This window comes from Copidosoma floridanum, unplaced genomic scaffold (genome assembly GCF_036245765.1).
Source record: "Copidosoma floridanum isolate Cflo_tuat_1 unplaced genomic scaffold, Cflo_Japanese_pri ptg000007l, whole genome shotgun sequence".
Lineage (NCBI taxonomy): Eukaryota > Metazoa > Arthropoda > Insecta > Hymenoptera > Encyrtidae > Copidosoma > Copidosoma floridanum.
In genome coordinates, this window is record NW_028321884.1 from 952,624 (window position 1) to 974,818 (window position 22,195).

General features: G+C 37.0%; 5 protein-coding genes across 7 annotated transcripts; 3 read left to right on the forward strand and 2 right to left on the reverse strand.

Moving 5' to 3' along the window:
• Window positions 1-6,276: 6,276 nt before the first annotated feature.
• On the forward strand, window positions 6,277-6,729 carry LOC106644935 (uncharacterized). Its single transcript, XM_023390753.2, has 2 exons — window positions 6,277-6,463; window positions 6,551-6,729. The coding sequence occupies exons 1-2, from the start codon at window positions 6,277-6,279 to the stop codon at window positions 6,727-6,729; spliced, it is 366 nt and encodes a 121-aa protein (XP_023246521.2).
• A 651-nt stretch (window positions 6,730-7,380) lies between these two features.
• On the reverse strand, window positions 7,381-8,856 carry Lamtor1 (Late endosomal/lysosomal adaptor, MAPK and MTOR activator 1). Its single transcript, XM_014360668.3, has 5 exons — window positions 8,699-8,856; window positions 8,513-8,589; window positions 8,311-8,400; window positions 8,039-8,237; window positions 7,381-7,962 (listed from the first exon to the last, which is right to left on the reverse strand). Exons 1-5 carry the CDS (start codon window positions 8,741-8,743, stop codon window positions 7,873-7,875), a joined length of 501 nt encoding a protein of 166 aa, XP_014216154.1. The 5' UTR covers window positions 8,744-8,856; the 3' UTR covers window positions 7,381-7,872.
• A 306-nt stretch (window positions 8,857-9,162) lies between these two features.
• Window positions 9,163-10,460, forward strand: LOC106644934 (uncharacterized). The gene has a single exon (XM_014360637.2). It carries the CDS (start codon window positions 9,313-9,315, stop codon window positions 10,405-10,407), a length of 1,095 nt encoding a protein of 364 aa, XP_014216123.2. The 5' UTR covers window positions 9,163-9,312; the 3' UTR covers window positions 10,408-10,460.
• A 76-nt stretch (window positions 10,461-10,536) lies between these two features.
• Window positions 10,537-22,191, reverse strand: LOC106644955 (oxysterol-binding protein-related protein 9). 3 transcript variants are annotated; one of them, XM_014360674.2, is made up of 13 exons: window positions 21,902-22,191; window positions 18,018-18,233; window positions 17,190-17,459; window positions 16,878-16,956; window positions 16,662-16,748; window positions 16,264-16,378; window positions 15,734-15,858; window positions 14,495-14,524; window positions 13,960-14,122; window positions 13,026-13,288; window positions 12,383-12,777; window positions 12,037-12,264; window positions 10,537-11,958 (listed from the first exon to the last, which is right to left on the reverse strand). In XM_014360674.2, the coding sequence occupies exons 1-13, from the start codon at window positions 22,007-22,009 to the stop codon at window positions 11,839-11,841; spliced, it is 2,199 nt and encodes a 732-aa protein (XP_014216160.2). In that variant the 5' UTR covers window positions 22,010-22,191; the 3' UTR covers window positions 10,537-11,838. The 3 variants fall into 3 exon arrangements, with proteins under 3 accessions (XP_014216160.2, XP_089444836.1, XP_014216162.2); XM_089588710.1 differs by lacking the exon at window positions 21,902-22,191 and adding an exon at window positions 18,521-18,597; XM_014360676.2 differs by lacking the exon at window positions 10,537-11,958 and having other exon boundaries at window positions 12,227-12,317.
• Window positions 19,715-21,667, forward strand: LOC106644957 (very long chain fatty acid elongase 4-like). The gene is made up of 4 exons (XM_014360677.3): window positions 19,715-19,949; window positions 20,168-20,439; window positions 20,704-21,006; window positions 21,096-21,667. The coding sequence occupies exons 1-4, from the start codon at window positions 19,901-19,903 to the stop codon at window positions 21,264-21,266; spliced, it is 795 nt and encodes a 264-aa protein (XP_014216163.2). The 5' UTR covers window positions 19,715-19,900; the 3' UTR covers window positions 21,267-21,667.
• Window positions 22,192-22,195: the final 4 nt, after the last annotated feature.

The following is a 22,195-nucleotide window of genomic DNA, read 5'->3' on the forward strand; positions in this document are numbered from 1 at the left end:
CACAGTACCTAGAATTATTTTTACACATTTGGCAAGTGCCAAACATCGAGCATAGTCGCTAAAAAAATTTTCGAAATATGCTGATCTTGAAATAACTTCCTTTTTGCGATATCTCCATTATTTACGGAGATACGGGCAATTTAAGTTTTAAACAAATTTTTGGACTAAAATATTCATTTTATAGTAACGCCCCTTTTTCGTGGGTGTCTGTAATAATGGTCCTACCTCTATCGAACATTTTTACAGTACCTAGATCTATTTTCACACCTTTGGCAAGTGCCAAACATCGAGCATAGTCGCTAAAAAAATTTTCGAAATATACTGATCTTTAAATAACGTCCTTTTTGCGATATCTCCATTATTTACGGAGATACGGGCAATTTAGGTTTTGAACAAATTTTTCGACTAAAATATTCATTTTATAGTAACGCCCCTGATCGTGGGTGTCTGTAATAATAGTCCCACCTCTGTCAAACATCTCTACAGTACCTAGAATTATTTTTACACATTTGGCAAGTGCCAAACATCGATTATAGTCGCTAAAAAAATTTTTGAAATATACTGATCTTTTAATAACGTCCTTTTTGCGATATCTCCATTATTTACGGAGATACGGGCGATTCAAGTTTTGAACAAATTTTTGGACTAAAATATTCATTTTATAGTAACGCCCCTGATCGTGGGTGTCTGTAATAATAGTCCCACCTCTGTCAAACATCTCTACAGTACCTAGAATTATTTTTACACATTTGGCAAAAGCCAAACATCGAGCATAGTCGCTAACAAAATTCTCGAAATATACTGATCTTTAAATAACGTCCTTTTTGCGATATCTCCATTATTTAAGGAGATACGGGCAATTTAGGTTTTGAACAAATTTTTCGACTAAAATACTAATTTTAGAGTAACGCCCCTGATCGTGGGTGTCTGTAATAATAACCCCACCTCTGTCAAACATCTCTACAGTACCTAGAATTATTTTTACACATTTGGCAAGTGCCAAACATCGATTATAGTCGCTAAAAAAATTTTTGAAATATACTGATCTTTTAATAACGTCCTTTTTGCGATATCTCCATTATTTACGGAGATACGGGCGATTTAAGTTTTGAACAGATTTTTGGACTAAAATATTCATTTTATAGTAACGCCCCTAATCGTGGGTGTCTGTAATAATAGTCCCACCTCTGTCAAACATCTCTACAGTACCTAGAATTATTTTTACACATTTGGCAAGTGCCAAACATCGATTATAGTCGCTAAAAAAATTTTTGAAATATACTGATCTTTTAATAACGTCCTTTTTGCGATATCTCCATTATTTACGGAGATACGGGCGATTTAAGTTTTGAACAGATTTTTGGACTAAAATATTTATTTTATAGTAACGCCCCTGTGTCGTGGGTGTCTGTAATAATGGTCCTACCTCTATCGAACATATTTACAGTACCTAGATCTATTTTTACACATTTGGCAAGTGTCAAACATCGAGCATAGTCGCTAACAAAATTCTCAAAATATACTGATCTTTAAATAACGTCCTTTTTGCGATATCTCCATTATTTACGGAGATACGGGCGATTTGAGTTTTGAACAAATTTTTCGACTAAAATATTAATTTTAGAGTAACGCCCGTGTGTCGTGGGTGTCTGTAATAATGGTCCTACCTCTATCGAACATCTTTACAGTACCTAGAATTGTTTTTACATATTTGGCAAGTGCCAAACATCGAGCATAGTCGCTAACAAAATTTTCGAAATATACTGATCTTCAAATAACGTCCTTTTTGCGATATCTCCATTATTTACGGAGATACGGGCGATTTAAGTTTTAAACAAATTTTTTGACTAAAATATTCATTTCATAGTAACGCCCCTTTTTCGTGGGTGTCTGTAATAATGGTCCTACCTCTGTCAAACATCTCTACAGTACCTAGAATGATTTTTACACATTTGGCAAGTGCCAAACATCGAGCATAGTCGCTTTAAAAAATTTTCGAAATATACTGATCTTTAAATAACGTCCTTTTTGCGATATCTCCATTATTTACGGAGATACGGGCGATTTAAGTTTTAAACAAATTTTTCGACTAAAATATTCATTTCATAGTAACGCCCCTGTGTCGTGGGTGTCTGTAATAATGGGCTTACCTCTATCGAACATCTTTACAGTACCTAGATTGATTTTTACACATTTCGCAAGTGCCAAACATCGAGCATAGTCGCTAAAAAAATTTTCGAAATATACTGATCTTTAAATAACGTCCTTTTTGCGATATCTCCATTATTTACGGAGATACGGGCGATTTAAGTTTTGAACAAATTTTTCGACTAAAATATTAATTTTATAGTAACGCCCCTTTTTCGCGGGTGTCTGTAATAATGGTCCTACCTCTGTCAAACATTTATACAGTACCTAGAATTATTTTTACACATTTGGCAAGTGCCAAACATCGAGCATAGTCGCTAACAAAATTTTTGAAATATACTGATCTTTAAATAACGTCCTTTTTGCGATATCTCCATTATTTACGGAGATATGGGCGATTTAAGTTTTGAACAAATTTTTCGACTAAAATATTAATTTTAGAGTAACGCCCCTGTGTCGTGGGTGTCTGTAATAATGGACCTACCTCTATCGAACATTTTCACAGTACCTAGAATTATTTTTACACATTTGGCAAGTGCCAAACATCGAGCATAGTCGCTAAAAAAATTTTCGAAATATACTGATCTTGAAATAACTTCCTTTTTGCGATATCTCCATTATTTACGGAGATACGGGCAATTTAAGTTTTAAACAAATTTTTGGACTAAAATATTCATTTTATAGTAACGCCCCTTTTTCGTGGGTGTCTGTAATAATGGTCCTACCTCTATCGAACATTTTTACAGTACCTAGATCTATTTTCACACCTTTGGCAAGTGCCAAACATCGAGCATAGTTGCTAAAAAAATTTTCGAAATATACTGATCTTTAAAAAACGTCCTTTTTGCGATATCTCCATTATTCACGGAGATACGGGCGATTTAAGTTTTGAACAAATTTTTTGACTAAAATATTAATTTTAGAGTAACGCCCTTGTGTCGTGGGTGTCCGTAATAATGGACCTACCTCTATCGAACATTTTTACAGTACCTAGATCTATTTTTACACATTTGGCAAGTGCCAAACATCGAGCATAGTCGCTAACAAAATTTTCGAAATATACTGATCTTCAAATAACGTCCTTTTTGCGATATCTTCATTATTTACGGAGATACGGGCGATTTAAGTTTTGAACAAATTTTTTGATTAAAATATTAATTTTAGAGTAACGCCCCTGTGTCGTGGGTGTCTGTAATAATGGTCCTACCTCTATCGAACATCTTTACAGTACCTAGAATTGTTTTTACACATTTGGCAAGTGCCAAACATCGAGCATAGTCGCTAACAAAATTTTCGAAATATACTGATCTTCAAATAACGTCCTTTTTGCGATATCTCCATTATTTAAGGAGATACGGGCAATTTAGGTTTTGAACAAATTTTTCGACTAAAATATTAATTTTAGAGTAACGCCCCTGTGTCGTGGGTGTCTGTAATAATAGTCCTACCTCTGTCAAACATCTCTACAGTACCTAGAATTATTTTTACACATTTGGCAAGTGCCAAACATCGATTATAGTCGCTAAAAAAATTTTTGAAATATACTGATCTTTTAATAACGTCCTTTTTGCGATATCTCCATTATTTACGGAGATACGGGCGATTCAAGTTTTGAACAAATTTTTGGACTAAAATATTCATTTTATAGTAACGCCCCTGATCGTGGGTGTCTGTAATAATAGTCCCACCTCTGTCAAACATCTCTACAGTACCTAGAATTATTTTTACACATTTGGCAAGTGCCAAACATCGATTATAGTCGCTAAAAAAATTTTTGAAATATACTGATCTTTAAATAACGTCCTTTTTGCGATATTTTCATTATTTACGGAGATACGGGCGATTTAAGTTTTGAACAAATTTTTTGACTAAAATATTCATTTTATAGTAACGCCCCTTTTTCGCGGGTGTCTGTAATAATGGTCCTACCTCTGTCGAACATTTTTACAGTACCTAGAATTATTTTTACACATTTGGCAAGTGCCAAACATCGATTATAGTCGCTAAAAAAATTTTTGAAATATACTGATCTTTAAATAACGTCCTTTTTGCGATATTTTCATTATTTACGGAGATACGGGCGATTTAAGTTTTGAACAAATTTTTCGACTAAAATATTCATTTTATAGTAACGCCCCTGATCGTGGGTGTCTGTAATAATAGTCCCACCTCTGTCAAACATCTCTACAGTACCTAGAATTATTTTTACACATTTGGCAAGTGCCAAACATCGATTATAGTCGCTAAAAAAATTTTTGAAATATACTGATCTTTAAATAACGTCCTTTTTGCGATATCTCCATTATTTACGGAGATACGAGCGATTTCAGTTTTGAACAAATTTTTCGACTAAAATATTCATTTTTTAGTAACGCCCCTGATCGTGGGTGTCTGTAATAATAGTCCCATTTCTGTCAAACATCTCTACAGTACCTAGAATTATTTTTACACATTTGGCAAGTGCCAAACATCGATTATAGTCGCTAAAAAAATTTTCGAAATATACTGATCTTTAAATAACGTCCTTTTTGCGATATCTCCATTATTTACGGAGATACGGGCGATTTAAGTTTTGAACAAATTTTTCGACTAAAATATTAATTTTAGAGTAACGCCCCTGTGTCGTGGGTGTCTGTAATAATGGGCCTACCTCTATCAAACATCTTTACAGTACCTAGAATGATTTTTACACATTTGGCAAGTGCCAAACATCGAGCATAGTCGCTAAAAAAATTTTCGAAATATACTGATCTTTAAATAACGTCCTTTTTGCGATATTCCTATTATTTACGGAGATATGGGCGATTTAAGTTTTGAACAAATTTTTCGACTAAAATATTCATTTTAGAGTAACGCCCCTGTGTCGTGGGTGTCTGTAATAATGGTCCTACCTCTGTCGAACATCTCAACAGTACCTAGAATTATTTTCATAAAATTGGCAAGTGCCTAACATCGAGCATAGTTGCTAAAAAATTTTCGAAATATACTGATCTTTAAATAACGTCCTTCTCGCTATATCTCCATTAGTTACGGAGATACGGGCGATTTAAGTTTTGAACAAATTTTTCGACTAATTTATTCATTTTATAGTAACGCCCCTGATCGTGGGTGTCTGTAATAATAGTCCCACCTCTGTCAAACATCTGTACAGTACTTAGAATTATTTTTACACATTTGGCAAGTGCCAAACATCGAGCATAGTCGCTAAAAAATTTTCGAAATATACTGATCTTTAAATAACGTCCTTTTTGCGATATTCCTATTATTTACGGAGATACGGGCGATTTAAGTTTTGAACAAGTTTTTCGACCAAAATATCTATTTAAGAGAAACGCCCCTGTGTCGTGGGTGTCTGTAATAATGGTCCTACCTTTGTCGAAGATCTCTACAGTACCTAGAATTATTTTAACGCATTTGGCAAGTGCCAAACATCGAGCATAGTCGCTAAAAAAATTTTTGAAATATACTGATCTTTAAATAACGTCCTTTTTGCGATATCTTTATTATTAACGGAGATACGGAAGATTTAAGTTTTGAACAAATTTTTTGATTAAAATATTTGTTTTAGAGTAACGCCCCTGTGTCGTGGGTGTCTGTAATATACGTCCCTCTTGTGTTACATAAGTCTACGGTATCTAGAATTGTTGTAGAGGGAACAATCATCAAATATTTTTGCTGAAACTTTTCTTCACAATTTTTTCTGATTTTTAAGTTGTTTGTTTCTCGTGATATATTTCTATTATTTACGGAGGTACGGGCGTTTTTTTCAATGTTTTCAGTTCTGATTGATTTTAGGGCGAATCAAATTGATTCTAGAGTGTAGCTCTTGTTTTGTGTACGTCACAGTAGAATATTCACAAAGAATTTTTAATGTTTGATTGCTTTTTTATAATCCTGATCAGAGGGTTCTTGTAGCGCTATAGTTTTCCAGTACTTTTGCAATTTGGTGATTGTTTTTCTGTTCTGGCGGTGTCAATAGTTATGAAACAGTTGAGGAATGGAAACTTATTGGATAAGTTTAAATTGTTGTTAACCCTAGAATTTTCGGGTGTGTAATTCATCTTGACAAAAATTTTCGAGCAGAAACAAAAAAAAGTTGTCCGATTAAAAAAAACAGATCAGATGAAAATGGAGAAGAAAAGTAGCGCGTGCCAATATTCTGCTTGTCCGGATGCTGTTGAGCATCGCCCACCATACGACGAGTTTTGCCACGAAGTGGATGGTAATATTTTGTCGGTGAAGGTAACCAAAAATTTCGGCAAGATACAAAACGATATGCAACAAGCCGATTCCTCTGATTGCGGTGATGAAAGTGGTAGGGGCGTTATTTTCACGTGGACGTTTTTCCATTTCATTTGGATTTATCTTTATCTATGTTATTTTTTAATTCATGCAGTGAAAGAATTTAATTTCGAAAGCGCGAAAGTGAATGTTATACCGAACAAGGCAGCCCCAGCCAAGCCAGTGGACACGGAGCAAATCGTATTGCGCGCGACCAAACAACTTATTGGATCCGATGAGTTACGAAACAGCTTGGAAATCGAGTTGAGAACGCCTAGGAACTACGAGCCCCTGCAGTAAGATACTCGAAGAAATTCATTATTTTTCTCGTCATTTTGACGCTACTTTCTCGAAATTTTTTTTAATGGAGTCATCTGAATCAAATACAGTTGATTGATCAAAAAAATGTTTCGTTAATTTATAGTGGTGATCTTTAGTTTTAATAGGATTTTTTTTCTTTACTTCCAAACCATGGCTCTCCCGTTGACATGAATGTGAGATAAAATCTCTATTTTTTTTCTATCATTTCTCTTTGAGCATCTTCCCGACAATCGAAACAAGGAAATTCGTTAACGCAATTATATTTTCCCAGATTGTGAACAAAGTATTAGTTGTGAGGAATATCTTTTACAAAAATGAGCTTTTTTTGATAAATGCACTTGCTTTTTTCCTGCCTCGAATCAGCTCCATTTGAAAGATGGAGAAAAATAAAATGTCCTTATTTTCAAATATTATGTACGTTTGTTGCACTTTAAGGAAGATTTCCCATCCGATGGAATGTTTTGATTTTTATGACAACTATAACGGTAGAGATCTAACATTAGATGGATGAAAAAAAAATCGAGCGTTTTTAAATTGGTGCGTGGAGTGGAGTTTTCAATAATAAAAATTAACTTCAACTTTAATGATAATTTATATAAATTGATTCTATTTTACTTTACAATCGATTAAATTACATATTATCTTACATAGTATTAATAAAAACTATACATTTGATTTCAACTTTTTACAATAAATGTTGTACAACCAACTTCAGTATAGAAAAAAATAAATAAATAAAGCGAATATTGTATAATGTCAAACTTATACTTATAGACGATAACGTAGTTCGGGCGTCCCGATACTCGCATCAAATACAATAATTACACAAAGTGATCAAACTATTTATAGTTTTGTAAACTTTAAGCCTAAAAAGTACACTTGAGATTAGGAGTTTGATCTTATTCGATAAAGGGAGGAAATTCAACGTAATTAATTCCAATTATATACAGGATAAATTTTAGAAAGCGCAGCGTCGAAAACGTTTTTTCCGCAAATAAAATTGGCTCAATCGGTAAAGTACGACTTCACCCAAATGCCCATTGATTCATCCAGATTGTTTAACTGCTGAGTCGACGTAGCTCGCATTAGGTTCTCTCGCAAATTTGTTGGGGAATGCATCGATCACGATAAAAATGGCACCACTAAATCTTCTTGATGCTGAACTTTAATTTGCTCCAAGGCCATCACAGCTTTTTGCATGAAATTTGTTATCTAGAAAAGCAAGCACTTGATCGTATAATCTTTCATAAAGAGGTATGGTTGACAGTTATGTACGCTTGATACTTACGAGTTGTTTATCGTTTTGAGTTATCGGCTCTGATGCAAGAACTTTTTCTGGAGCTGGTATATCTCTCAGGAGACAATATGAGATTTCTGGAACTTTGACACCAACGGTCTCTATGCGTTTCGCATAAGCCCTTGATCTCTCCAAATATTCATGTTGCTCAAGATTGTGCGAGTCTAATGCTCCTACGTCAATAATATTTCTGTAAAAAAAGAAAAAAATCCAAATGTACCAGAGAGCATCTCTTGCAATAAGATTAAAAAACTACTGCTTACACTGCTGTGTCGTGGAGAATTCTATTGAGTGCACTTTGTTCATCCATTTTCTTAGGTGCAGAGCTGGCATACTGGTTAGCGCCATCATCACTGCAATGCCAGCAGCAACAATGCATTAGGTCGACAATTTCATTTTTACAATTTATTTTTCTCAAAGTCAAATCAAGTATTTCGATGGATTAAATTGTGATTATTTACTAACCTGAGTGCTCCCGGTACGTTTGTGTTGTTACTGACAGGATCCACAAGCAAATGTGTGCGTTCGTTAACTTCATTTCCCTGGAAAGCAATGTTTAATTAAAAAACACTTGGGTACAAAAGAAAAAGTTTATAGAAACCGGAGATAAGGAGCAAACACGATAATAACGGCGTATGTAACAATTTGTACCTGCTGGTTGTTGTCGTCTTTGCATAAACTGTAACAGCAACCCATTTTCGAGCCGGCTGCTATCAACAAAATCAGTTGATCTGCAATCTAACAACAACAAAAAATAGCAACGTCGACGACAAAACCAGTGGGAGAGACAATCCACAAACTGCAATGTATTTAGAATAAACACACGCATAAGTATAGTACATGTTATCGTTATAAATTTTGCTGACACAAGACGACAACAGACAGTATTTGACGTGTGATACAATGATATGTCGGTCATCGACGTTCGAATATACCTATATGTTTATGGTTCGGAGCGCTCCAAACAGTCCAAACACCCGTAACCGAACAAACCTATGTATATAGATTTATAGACATATTACTACGTAATCGTGTGTATAGTCTAAAAACGTGAAATTGAAAGAAAAAAACACATGTGCCCGTACCTATTACAGTTTCCCGCACATATTCGGTTATGTTGTGATTCTTTCTTAATTAAGTACTATTAAGTATAGTTTTAATTTTATTGTTTAGAGACATCAGCAAGTTTAGATTCAATCGATAACCATCAGTTGGTTGAGCGAAAAACTTACATTATTTGTTGTATCAGTTTGCAATAGAATCAAATGGAACATTTTACTTTGGAACTGAGGCCACGCTTAAGGTCTCACTGTGCTTTTTTATCATTTGAAAAAAATATTGACTCTACTGCGATTAAAATCAAATTTCAAAAAGCTTCCATTGAAATTGAAATCGAAGAAAAAAATTACTCCCTTTCTTTGCCTGACATAGAATTATGGCCTTTTTACTTGGCATCCCTACAAGTGACAGGTCGTTGGATATCCTTTAGAATTATTACTCCGTCAAATTTGTGTATTGAATTATTTAAAACTACAACTGTCGACTTGGATGATCAATTGAGTAAATCGACAATTATTGATCCACACGTTGCAAAATTGCCGTCAAAGAATGAAGATTGCAAATTGATTTGCACTTGCTGCAAAAATCAAATCACAAAGACTGTCAGTTTTAACAGAATTTTGTCGTTGCCAAGTTCGGATTGTGATCCTCAGGAATGGTATTGCTGTAATCATGGTCACAACAATGAAATTTCACTAGAGCCAAGAAAATCAGATTTATTTTATTCTTTCAACCGCTGTGTTTTTAACCAACGTATCTTTGAGAATTTAAAAATAAAGAATTCCTTAATTCATTGCAGCAAATGTCTTTCTATAATTGGCTCGTGTAGAAAAAAAAAGGAAAGCCTTCAATTTTGGAACTGTTGCATAGAGTATGATATTTTATGCAAGGAGCCAAAGATCGAGAAATCTAATTCTTGTTTAAGTGATTTTTTGTCTGCCGTCAAATGCACCACTAATATGACTTTTGGTGAACAAATACTGCTAGAAGCTCGTGACGTAAATAGTGTTCATTATCTATTCATACACATTTTATCACCTAAGTTCAGAATTATCACTGAGGATAAAGCGAATTTTCAACAGCAAATATTGTCTCTGAAGTCCTTGTTGGTGGTGAAAGTGTCATACAAGTATGGTGAAAATCCAAAGAGAAAAAGAAATTATGATTTAAATACAAATTATTGTGAAGTAGCTGTACCCAGTATTTTGGCTGGCATCAGCGAGCTTGTGTCTTCCAGTGCAAGGTTTCCTCCAGCTTACAGAAAAATGGATGACTCTTACATGGGATACTTGTTATTTTGAAATTTTTCTCATTATTACGAATAAGTTTAAATTATATTTTTGTAAAAATGATCAGTCGATTTTGTGAAAATAAAAGAAAAAGATTAGGAGCAACTGAAAAAAAAAAAAAAAAAAACGTTTTACTTTGTGTTTGAAATTTCTCAAAGTAATTTATTTTAGCGAAAAATCATATAGAATCTATTGATTAACATTTTTTTCAATAACTATAGATTTTATGCAGCTGGACTCTTACGACTCTAAAACTCGGCTAGACCTATCAATTTATGTTGTAAACTTTTTTACCTCAATGTTACATACTATATACGTTCATACAGATTACAGATTACTCTACAAAATTATGCCACTAATATTAACAAAGAAAGCATGCTCTCAACAAATGTACACATTTTTTATATTTAATCCTATGAATACTCGCCATGTTATAATTACATACACCCGCGTGTAATTTATTGTTCCTTGTTGTGGTTAATAACTATAGAGTATATTTATACTACAAGTCTGTTAAGACAATAATAATTTGTTTTACATTACTTAAAAATTATTTACCCGTTGTAAGTGGATAAATAAATTTTCATACATATTTCTTACATTTATAAATGCACCATCCAGGATCAAAGTTTCTCAGCATCCAGAGGAGTAACATGTTTTTGTTTTTCAAATGGAAGAATTGTGAGCGGGAATGCTGAAACGAATGCTTTACACACCTGTGTTGTCGCCCACCTCTGTCTATCTATTATCAAAGGCCACTTGGATAGATTCAACCGATAATCATCGCACATTAGACAATCATCTCTTTTCAGGATTAATGTATCATACATTTGATTTTCGCTGTCAACAGGTCGGATTTGTTCAAGTTTTGCATTAAAAACGAATCAAAGATTCTTCAACTTTCTAGTTTATCATTTGTCGGTCTTTCACAAAAATAATGTGTACTGTTACGAGGCAACGCGAATAGAAGTTCAACCCGTTGCCACGATTTAGAGAATTCTTCGTTTTTAAAAAATAAATCACATTCAACATGCCCTATTGTAACAACTAAAAATGAATGATCTCAATGTTTGTCAATCTGTTGAGATTCTGTGTATAAAACGTTAATACTATCATGATTTCTTGAATTTTAAATTTATTTTTGTGCAAACGCGTCGTCAATAGATGCGTTAAAAGAATAATAACAAACAGAAGGTCACACAAATGTATAAAACGCAAGTTTTCATTTCAAAAGCCGTTGGACACATTTTCACGTTCCTTCGAGCTTCATACAATCAACTAAAAAAAGTGTCAACAGTGTGCAAAAAAAAAAAATTTACACACATTCACTTGTATAGGCCTGCAGCGAGCAAAGATATATAAGTTAAAAATGTACATCATATCTTGTCAACAATTTCACGTATATTTTTGTTTGTGCGCGCGATTAAATAACAGTGACCCGATTTAAGGGCCCGAGGAAGCACCTGGTGCATCGACCGAGTCGTTGTTCGTCCTCGTCACCCGTAATCTCGTTTCTAGAGGATTTGTGTACACCCAGCCGCCGTCATTGGTCTCCTTGAACAGCTGTTGGAAAACAAGAAAATTACGTATGTGCAAAGTTTTGGCAGAAAAGTTGCAATTGATTTGAAGAAAAAAAAATACCTTTGTCTGCCAAGTAATGTTGTTTTCCTTGCGGTGACGCACGTCGTCTCGTTGCTTTTGCTCGATCGCGCATTTAGCGGCCGTTGCCTTGTCCATGTCGTTGATACGAAGACCCATCGTGACCTCTCGCCAAACTTTGCGCGACTCGTTGTCCTCTTGTTCGCTCATGGTCTTGACCATTTTTTTCTGTATCCTCTGCTCCCTCACGTCCGCAAACATTTCTGTCCTCTGTCGTTGAAATTACAAGTAACAACAACGCGATGGAAATCATATTCGATTCACTAACGCATAAAATGAAAAGAGAAATAATAATGATAACGATAATAATAAGAGTAATCATCCTCACCCCGTCGGCCCACTTAGCTTCCATGACGCCGCTCCAATCGCCATTGATCTGCAGGAAGGGCTTCTTCTCGTTGGGCCCGTTGATCGCGCAAGTGATTCGGTTGCGTTTGCCGCCGTAAAACGGCTTGGTGAGGAATTCAATGTTGGCGTGGTAGCCGGTCTGGGCACAGGTGATGCTGATGGCGCCGCCGAGTTCGATCCAGGGCACGGTGAGTATCGAGCGCGCGTACCCATTGGGAAAGGTCAGCACGTACTCCTCGTCTCGGTCGTGCACCCTCACCAGACCTTTGCCCACGTTGTGCACGCCGATGCTCAAGCCCAGAAATTTACTCTTTGTCCAGACGTGTGCCTCGAAGCTGATTTTTTTCGCGTAATGTTCCGCGTAGAAGGCGCTCACTTTTTATCACAAGTGCAAACAATGTATATCGTTTATTACCTTGTTTGGTCAAGCTTGACGCTTGATGGAGTGTCAAGTAACTTTATGGCAATTTTTTCCGATAAACTTTTCAAGAAAATAAAAAAAAAAAAAAAAAAAAAATACAAAAGTGACTGTTTATGTTGGAAATCGTTGACTAGATTATTACTGTGTGCGTAATTTTCGACGTTGGTGTGCAATTAACGTGAAATTAATGGCAGTTACTAACCAGGTGGATGGTGCGAAACTTGTTCGGAGATGAACGTTAATTGATCTTGGTTGCACCAAGGCACCGGTCCGTCTTCCACGTGCTTGGTGTTTGACGCGTCCTTACTTGTGGACGTCAAGTCCCAAAAGCAACGGAATGTCTCGCCCAGCACCGGATTGTACGGTTTTTTGGCAACGCCGGATTTGCGACCAGCATGAAAACTGCATACGTACCACTTGACCACCTGCACCATGCGATCCCTTGGTGTTGGCATGTCGGCAATACTATCAAACGATAAAATTATTTTTTAACGATTTCTTTTTTTTCCCCCGAGAGACAAAAGAAAGCAAGTATTACTACTCATTACATGTAATACATAGTATAATGAAGTACGCAACTCAACTTCACGTCATGTTCAATGATTCAGTATATTAAATAACGGTAAATGAAATTTTCGTACGACAGAAAAAAATTTATTACATCATTACAGGTGGGGATCATTAGAACAAAGTGTGATGCACAGGTAGGTATTACAAAGTGTGCCTTATCTCAACCATAATGAAATTAATTACATAACACTATATTAAAAATCTGGGCAAACGTTATTGCAATGTATACATGTGTATGTAGTCCCACCGAGCTAATCAAGATATTTTGTGAATGATAAATCACGACATCCAACGTGACCGAGCGTGCTATTAATATACTTTTGCATAAAGTGGTAGGCAATTGAAAATTGTTCAAACGCGTTTGTAAATGACCTTTACCCGAAAATTTAGGGTATAGTTGGAACAAATGAGATGCAGGTACGTCGGGCCTATAGATTTTTTTCTAGTGGCGCTCTTTACGATTGCTTGCAATTAATTTCAAAGCGCGGAAGAGAAAAAAAAAATACGGCAAGGCGAGAGCATGATGCGCGTAAGTGTGCCATACACGGTGCGCAAAGTGTACATACCAGACAAACTGATCGGGATGAGCGAAGTAATCTGCATACATTTCTAGCAGTGATCTGCGCTCCAGGATAAACGTCGGCAGAGCGACCTTTGTCAAGTCCATCCCAATTTTCACTTGGGACAGAAGATGCGTCACCACCGATCCATGACTTTCCATGGAATCGACTGAAGAACAAGTCATGCAACATTTTTTAATTGAATTTTTTGTGTTAAAAAAAACTAACGATAATTCTACCCTGAGACAATAAAATTTTTAAGAACTACCGTGCACAAATGGTAAACTGGTGTTACTTCGTCATCTAGGGACTTTTATTATTCGTAAACTTTTTTTTTTTTCATACTGCTTTGAACAGTGATTTTTGTGTGTGGTAAACAGTACCTATGCGGTGATTTGATTTGATTGCCAAAAGTGAAAAGTCCCTAGACAATGAAATACTACTAGTTTACCATTTTGGCACAATAATGATTTTCTCATGATTTTTTTGTTTATAATAATAACAATAACAATAATAATAGTAATAATAACGCCGTACTTACTTTCTTCTTCGCTTTCCTCCTCGTACATTGCTGCAACACAAAATTGATTAAATTCATGAGCTTATCTGTAACAAGGTCGAGGAGAAAAATATTTCAAGCCCGTCGAGTATCGATATATATTTTTTTTTTTGAGACTCGACAATTCACTGGGGACAACAAAAAAGTTTTGCTTTGTTTGACCAATGCAGGTAAATTGAAACTCATCTTATATAAAACACGTCGAATTTTCCCAAAGCAATCCACAAGCTCGACTCGCATCCGCATAAAAATATGATACTTTTTCGTGATAAAGGAAGGATCCAAATAGCTTCTTAAAATAGCTTGTCATTCACACACACTCTCTCTCTCTCTCTTTCTTTCGAATACAAGCGTAAATTAAAAAAAGGGGGGGGTACAAGCAAATAAGTGGATACAAGAGCTTGCGAAAACTAATTTCACACGAAATCCATCCCTGAGAGGTGAAAGAGGGGGGCGGGGAGTGGTGGAAAAAAAGTGGACGAGACTCACAATCCCTGGAGTTTTTCGACATGGTTCGACTGCAGTAGCTCGCACCGACAGCGCGAGTCCATAACTATGGGTACAAGACCAAGACAAGGGTGAACTTATCCTCGGGTTAACGCGAGCAGCAAGAGCTCCAGGACGAAAGGACCGCCACTAAGGGCCACGGTAGCCGTGACTTTCGCGTGAAGACGCACGTACACATACTCTCTCACGCCCTTGTACAACACGGAGTAGGTGTAAAGTCGAGCTTGCGCTCCCACGAAAAACTGTCGGGGCACGCGCGCGAGCGCTTTGGACAGCATAATAGCCGTCCTATAGGGTGCCTGTGCAGGTTGCTTGGTCAATTGGTTGGGATGAGGATTATGTATGTATACTTTTGGACGTCGACGACGGCCACCACTGCGAGCGCCGTCGCCGCCGACGTCCCTGCCGTTACTGCTTCTTATTTAATCAATAAATTGCACAAAAGCGCGGCTCCCGACCACTGTGGAGCCGATAACGTCGCATGCGACCGTTTCCCAGAGACGGTAACTTTTCCGAGCTTTTCTCTCTCGCGCCAAGCTCCACCTCCTCCAACAAATGTTTATTGCTTCTTACGTGTAGGTAAACACGTACTTTCTTGTTTAAACAATTTTTGTGGTTTACTACAGTATGTAGGGATGAATTGACGTAAATGACGGGTGACATTTATGAGAATCCAACCAAGGGAAAAAAGGTAACAGTCAAGCACATGCTTACCGTCGTAGTCTATCGATCCGTCGTGCTTGACGGGGGGAGCGGCTGGAACCTTTATGGTCGTAGGACGATTTTCCACGTGGCTGTCTTCCGTCGAAACTGGCGTTTTTTCGATTTCTCGTTTTTTCCTGTGACAATCAAGCACCGATACGTTGTTAAAAAAAATTGCGAAAAAGCATTCCTTGCATTCAATTTATACAGCGCCGAAGGTGTATACTTACCACTTTCAGCTTGGTACATAAAAACAAACGAAATTCGCTAGCTGTGCTCTCATTGTTGAAACGAGCACATCAATTTCGTAAACAAGTTTCAACTTTGAAAATGTATCAAATTAAATCATGTAGTATCATTTAGCAAACGTGAAAAATAGGGCAACCAGCGAATTTAATTGTGTTTCCTCGCACCAAAAGCCACCTTTGGCGACAATCATTTGCCATAATTTTATTTTTCCCCATCTCTGGTTTTTTTTCCCCCCGATACTTTGATATGTAAAAAACGGAAAGAAAAACGAATTTGAAATTTAATGTTCTTACGTCGTTGTTTGGGAGAGCGTTGGGGTGATTTCATCGGCAGCGTCATAAAAGTCTTCGTCTTCGTCCGAAGATGAATATGAATATTCCGGGACGGCAAGGCTTCTGCTGGTAGATACTGTCAAAATGCGAAAACCACTTTTTCAATCCATCAATTTTCTCAAGCAAAGCACGTTCGCGCGATTTTAAAATTCGATAAAACAGACGCAAATACGTTACGTCGCGATAAACGAGCCAATATGGGACTCGAACAAACGAATTGATCGATGTGGGGGGGGGGGGGAAAGACCGATTGTAAAGAAAACAAAATATATCGCAGTTGACAAAACGCAGTCTATGAAATGTATTGCACTTGTTGCCAAAAAATGTTATATCATTGGGGGAGGGAAAAAAAAGCTCACCATTCAAATGATTGTTTTGCGGCTCGGTGCACTCGGAGCCAAGCTCGATGCCCGTTTGCACGGTTGGATCTGGCTCCCTAGGTGGAACTAAAAAGAAAAGAGGAAGCATTTGTCGATACCACTCCGGGTCACTTAACTACAACTTGAGCAATTCGCGTTGTACGATTGCAGGTAAAAAAAAATTCCATGGCATCGGAGTAATGAAGTGTATATTACCGTGTTTGAATGGGCTCGTCACGAGTACTGGCTCGGTTGTTGGGCCCTGATAGATACCGTTCACGGGGATAGCAGTGTTCTGCACATTTTTTAAGACAAATAACGCATCACTAGTACCATCTTCGATTTGGATGTGTATATAGAAATGGATGGTAGTAGTAACTTGGGCCATGTATATAATATATATATAAATTTTAAAAATCCTACGCGTCAGTAAGTACTTATGGGCCACACGTATATGAAATAACGTCTAGCCGAAACAAAGAGAGACATGTATGTGAAAAAGAATACGAGTTGTGGGTGCACACGTGCCTTGGCTATCTGAAGATGGACAATGGCGTGCTTGACCGAGTTTAGCATGGCGTTGGCCTGCCTGAGTATGCTCGCAAAGCGTTGGCTCTTTGTGTTCGCATTCGACTCCGCGGATTGTTCTTCTTCCTCCTCTTGTTGCATCTCCTCGAGGTCCCGCTGGCGCTGCTCGATCTTCTTTATCTGGTCTATCAGGAGCTGCAGGTACACGTCGGCCTCTGCCACCTTGCGGTCAAAGTCCTGTTTCGGGGGTGGTTTTCGCGGATCCCAGCACTGAAGAAACAATATACCTTGCTTTCACCTTCATCCAACTAAGCTCAAGCTTCGAGCTTGAACTCAACATTTTTACACCTCTCCCCATACTTTTTACTTTATAATTTTCTTGTGGTTGTTCTAGTGGTAATTTTACCATGGAATTTTACATTTTAACAAGTTAAGGTACAATACGCCTAACTTGGACCGGTCGCTATTCTCGCTATTTTGAATGTATTGGAAATACCGTTAGCCCCATGCGATTCGGCTCGATATAAGCACGGGCTTAGTCGATCCTTTTTCATTTCTTTCTTATAATATAACATTATTTTATATCGATAAACCATGTAAATTATTATTATTATTTTTTTTCTATTTGCAGAAGTTTACATTTTCATAGGCAAATATCGAACCGATTTCTCACTACTTGATCGGTAAGTACGCATATATGTATATAAATCGTGGATTTTTGTAAAAGTAACTTCTCTTTTACTTGGGTAAAATGATAATTATAGTAAAGCAGCGGTGGTGACTATACATATAGGTTATATATACATGAAACTATGATGAAAAACTTACCGAGTGCGAGTGTCGAAGTATCGTGTCCTCGAGGGCACGGACCCACCGTTCGCGTTCCTCGCCGTTTCTCGTTTGAAAGTGGAACGTCTTGGGGTCATCTTTGCTCGAGGAGGTGGTGATGGTGAACGTACTGTCGTCCTCGTCGTCGATGCCGATTATCGCGCCCTTAAGCCTCACGCAACCCCGCCTCGCGCCCCGCATCATCTTCTCTTTGCTCTGCGACAAGAGGAAAAAAAATAATGTCGTTTCGATTACTTACTATTATACAGGTATGGTGTTTATTTCAAGAGGAAAAAAATGGTCTGCCTTTGAAACTATGCATTGACCCTCGACAATCGTATACATGGATTACTTTTGTGAGTAACGTAACCCCAATAATTAAAGCTACTTCAAGAAATCGTCTACGTTGGACTTGATGTGAAAAAATGACGGAATATGCAAAGGTGACAAGGTTGAATTAGCATTTTTACGAACGCGGATAGCCAACGTCGACAGGATGTTACCGAAGAAAATTAAAATGTCAGATCGATTGATTTCCAAGTTGAAGCTCACTATTATCACGGGTTGGCTTTTCAAAAACATTTTTCGGCAACGCATATCCGTGGTGATGGAAAGGAAGGAAGGAAAACGAATGGCCATTGCACGGGGCGCACGCGGTATGATGAAAATCGAGAAAGATATGGGAAAAAAAAAAAAAAAAAAAAACTTTCCAACACGTATACTTAAACGCGATTAGCAGCAAAAATACTGATTTGCACAGCAAAACCTTGATTTAGCATACATTTTCGAGTCCCACTAAGCACAGGTAGGCAGGCAGGTAGATGGGCTACTTATCGAGTCAAGAGTCAGAGTTCGCTCGTATTAGACTTGCATGGCGATTGTGTGATATCCCGTGCTTGTAAGTGTATACGCACAACAGGTGTCGAGGCGCAATATTTGCATGGTTAACCGCGACGGTTTGGTGATACGGCGATTCTACGGTACAATAACACCCAATATCTATTACTTACGCACACGGATCACTTTTTAATCGAGTTGTTTCAACAACAACAATATATATATATATATATATATATATATATATATATATATATATATATATATATATATATATATGTTGTAACGTATCAATCACATGAGAGAAAGAATAAGCTCATGTAAAAATTTCCAGTTTGATGATAATAAAAAAAGGTGTATTAAATCAGACAATAAATAAAAGGGGGGAAAAACACGGGGAGTTTGGTTGTTTTAGGTTTAAAGTTGGCTCGTGTGAAATTGTTTGAATCACGTATAGTGCAAACATGTATATACACAATAAGCAGTTAACGCGGGGGGGGGGAGGGGGATAGTAGGGTTGTCGATCAACTAGTGGCCGTGTCCCCCCCGTGACAGTGCACTTTGACGAGCCACCGAAGAGAGAGAAAAATTAGATGTAAATCCGATTCAAATTTTTCCCGCGCATGCGTGCTTTTCCCCCACGTGGAAAAGCTGCACTGTTCACGAAAAAGCTCGTTGTATTTTTTTATTTTTATTTTTTTTTGTCTCCTTTCCTCCGTCACGAATTAAGAAAGCAAGTATCAGGTACTTGGCGAGGTAACGACGAGCCTCGACTTCCCTGAAGAATGCAGGCCGACGAGAACAGAAAGAGAGACCCTATGAATAAGTATGAACAAAGCGTATACTCCAAAGAACTAACGATTTTTCAGCGCCGATCGGCCAGTCACTCGCAAACTATCGAGGTGCAAAGCTGCAGTGGACACATTGCCCGCAAGCCTTTTGGGCTTTCAACGGTCCATTGTGTTCGCAGGCAGAGCACCCCCGCCGAAACATCACGATTTATCCAACTTTTTATTTTTCGCTTGTCCGATCATCTGCCGTGCAAAATGGATATCGTCAAGTATTTTTACGACAGCTTTTGGGAAACGGAATACGGTAAAGACGCGGTGCAGGCCAACTAATCAATTGATATAATAATTATGTTGTACCGAGTGGCCAAAGTGACCATTTCACTATTTTTTTCCCCTACCCCCCCCCCTTACTTTGTTCTCGGGTGTTTTGTAACTCTTAACGATGATACCGATAGCCCAACGAAGTGGGAGAAATAATTTTTTTTTTTACGAGTAAAAAATACATTTAGATGTATTTTGCAGACGAAAGGACAATAGATTGGTGGCCCGTGAAACACCAATGGCTCGTGTGGACAATACTCGCCTCGTATCTGTACTTTGTCAAGCGATGCGGCCCGAGGTTCATGGAGAAACGGCGACCGTACAGTTTCAAAACTTTCATCAAATATTACAACATATTTCAAATCGTTTACAACGCCTGGATTATCTACGCGTGCATCAAGTACGGCCTGTTTCACGAAATCAGTCTTGGATGCGAGTTTGTCAACAAATCCCCGACCGGCAACCCCATGGAGGTAACGAGCTTTAAACTTTGGGTTTTCAATCATATAATAATAATAATAATACAAGCCTACTTATTTACATAGGACGCGTAACACGAGTTGTTTTTTGTTTTTTTTTTTCGCTTTTTAATCGGCTGGCTACTGAAAAGTAGCCCGTTGTTTTGTACATTTTCTCAAAGTTTCGTAACGGTATGATTATTATTATAATTTCGGAAAACTTTTACGTGTCTGAAAATGTGTGAGAAATTAATAATAAATTTCAAATCGTGTTTTCAGCTGGCCAAAGTTATATATTGGACGTTTATGTTGAAAGTGATAGACCTGATTGAGACGGTGATATTTGTACTGAGGAAAAAAAATAGACAAATTTCGTTCCTTCACTTGTACCATCATGCCTCGACAATTGCCGTCACTCATATATCGGTTAAACATTATCCTGGTGGCATGGTTACTTTCCCAATCGTACTAAATTCAACTGTTCACGTGATTATGTACACTTACTACCTCCTGAGCAGCCAGGGACCAAAAGTACAGAAAATTATTAATCCAATCAAGCCATACATCACTATCATACAAATGGTGAGTATTTTTCACTAATTTTTTTTTTCTTTACATCGCAGTACCATCACAGTTTTCTACTATGTTTATGCATTTCGTTGACCCCACAGGTGCAATTCTTTATCCTGCTGGCACATACAGTCCAAGGTTTCTTCCCATACTGCCATGTACCAAGATGGGGCGTGTTGGTTATGTTTGCTAATCTTGTGATAAACTTTATTCTATTTTTCAATTTCTACATACAAAACTACAAAAAACCAGTCAAGCCAAAGAAGAGCTAAACGCGTCAATATTCATACAAATCCGACTGTCAATTACATTTGAATTGTAAACAAAAAAAAATATGCTTATGATTTGTGATAGCCACTTTGCATAGTTACCTGACGAATTTTTGCATGAAAAATTTAAAAAAATTAAACAATATCAAAGAAAAACTTGGAAAAAAATGCATGTTTTAATTATCTTTAAATATCGCCAAATTACACACAGACACACAGATATGAACAATGGGCTTTTACACTTGATTTGAATCATTGAATAAAACGTTAAGTGTACATAGTAGGTGTGTATGTATGCAGTCTACATTGTTGAATGTAAATAGCTGAATGTAGTAAAGAATCTGATGGATTCCCTTTACATCTAAAAATAATAATAAAAAAAATTATCAGATTTGAAAATCTAATTTTACTTTATACTTGTAATTTTTTGTTACACCTTCTTAATATAAGTTTCCAAGTTGTGAAACAAATTAACAAAAATATGCAAAATCAAATTGTAAACACACATACATAAACAGAGAGAAAAAGTGAGAAGAGATAAGCTTTATCTAAGATTAACCTAAACCCAAGCTCGCAATTTGTAAACTTATGCCTGCTGGGGCATAAAAAGTGTCAAGACAAAAAAATGTGTAACTCACGGTGTAGTACGAAAGCAGTCCAGCATTGTCATCAAGTACGAACCATCGGTACTGCCAGCCGTTGACGACATTCGTCCACTTACTCAGAGAACCTTCCATCGTCGACATGCTCACTTAATGTATATTTAACAAATAATGTACAACAATCCGATTATAATTATTCAATAAGTTCATCAACGTTTTCGCAGTTGATCGTTTGATTTGAGCGTTTGACGTCTGCATGAAAACTTTAACTTATTGTACACACATACACCGTTGTAACTACACTCTTCACTTTAGCAGTTCAGACTCAAA

Excerpts from the sequence above, each read along its gene's own strand:
- LOC106644935 (XM_023390753.2), top strand. The coding sequence starts at position 6,277 with ATGGAGAAGAAAAGTAGCGCGTGCCAATATTCTGCTTGTCCGGATGCT. Across the intron at positions 6,464-6,550 it reads TGATTGCGGTGATGAAAGTG|AATTTAATTTCGAAAGCGCG; the intron begins GTAGGGGCGTTA and ends ATGCAGTGAAAG.
- Lamtor1 (XM_014360668.3), bottom strand. The coding sequence starts at position 8,743 with ATGGGTTGCTGTTACAGTTTATGCAAAGACGACAACAACCAGCAG. Across the intron at positions 8,590-8,698 it reads AAGACGACAACAACCAGCAG|GGAAATGAAGTTAACGAACG; the intron begins GTACAAATTGTT and ends ATTGCTTTCCAG. Across the intron at positions 8,401-8,512 it reads AACGTACCGGGAGCACTCAG|TGATGATGGCGCTAACCAGT; the intron begins GTTAGTAAATAA and ends CTGGCATTGCAG.
- LOC106644934 (XM_014360637.2), top strand. The coding sequence starts at position 9,313 with ATGGAACATTTTACTTTGGAACTGAGGCCACGCTTAAGGTCTCACTGT.
- LOC106644957 (XM_014360677.3), top strand. The coding sequence starts at position 19,901 with ATGGATATCGTCAAGTATTTTTACGACAGCTTTTGGGAAACGGAATAC. Across the intron at positions 20,440-20,703 it reads CGACCGGCAACCCCATGGAG|CTGGCCAAAGTTATATATTG; the intron begins GTAACGAGCTTT and ends TCGTGTTTTCAG. Across the intron at positions 21,007-21,095 it reads ACATCACTATCATACAAATG|GTGCAATTCTTTATCCTGCT; the intron begins GTGAGTATTTTT and ends TTGACCCCACAG.
- LOC106644955 (XM_014360674.2), bottom strand. The coding sequence starts at position 22,009 with ATGTCGACGATGGAAGGTTCTCTGAGTAAGTGGACGAATGTCGTCAAC. Across the intron at positions 16,749-16,877 it reads GACGAGCCCATTCAAACACG|TTCCACCTAGGGAGCCAGAT; the intron begins GTAATATACACT and ends TTTTCTTTTTAG. Across the intron at positions 14,123-14,494 it reads GGAGGAAAGCGAAGAAGAAA|TCGATTCCATGGAAAGTCAT; the intron begins GTAAGTACGGCG and ends CTTGTTCTTCAG.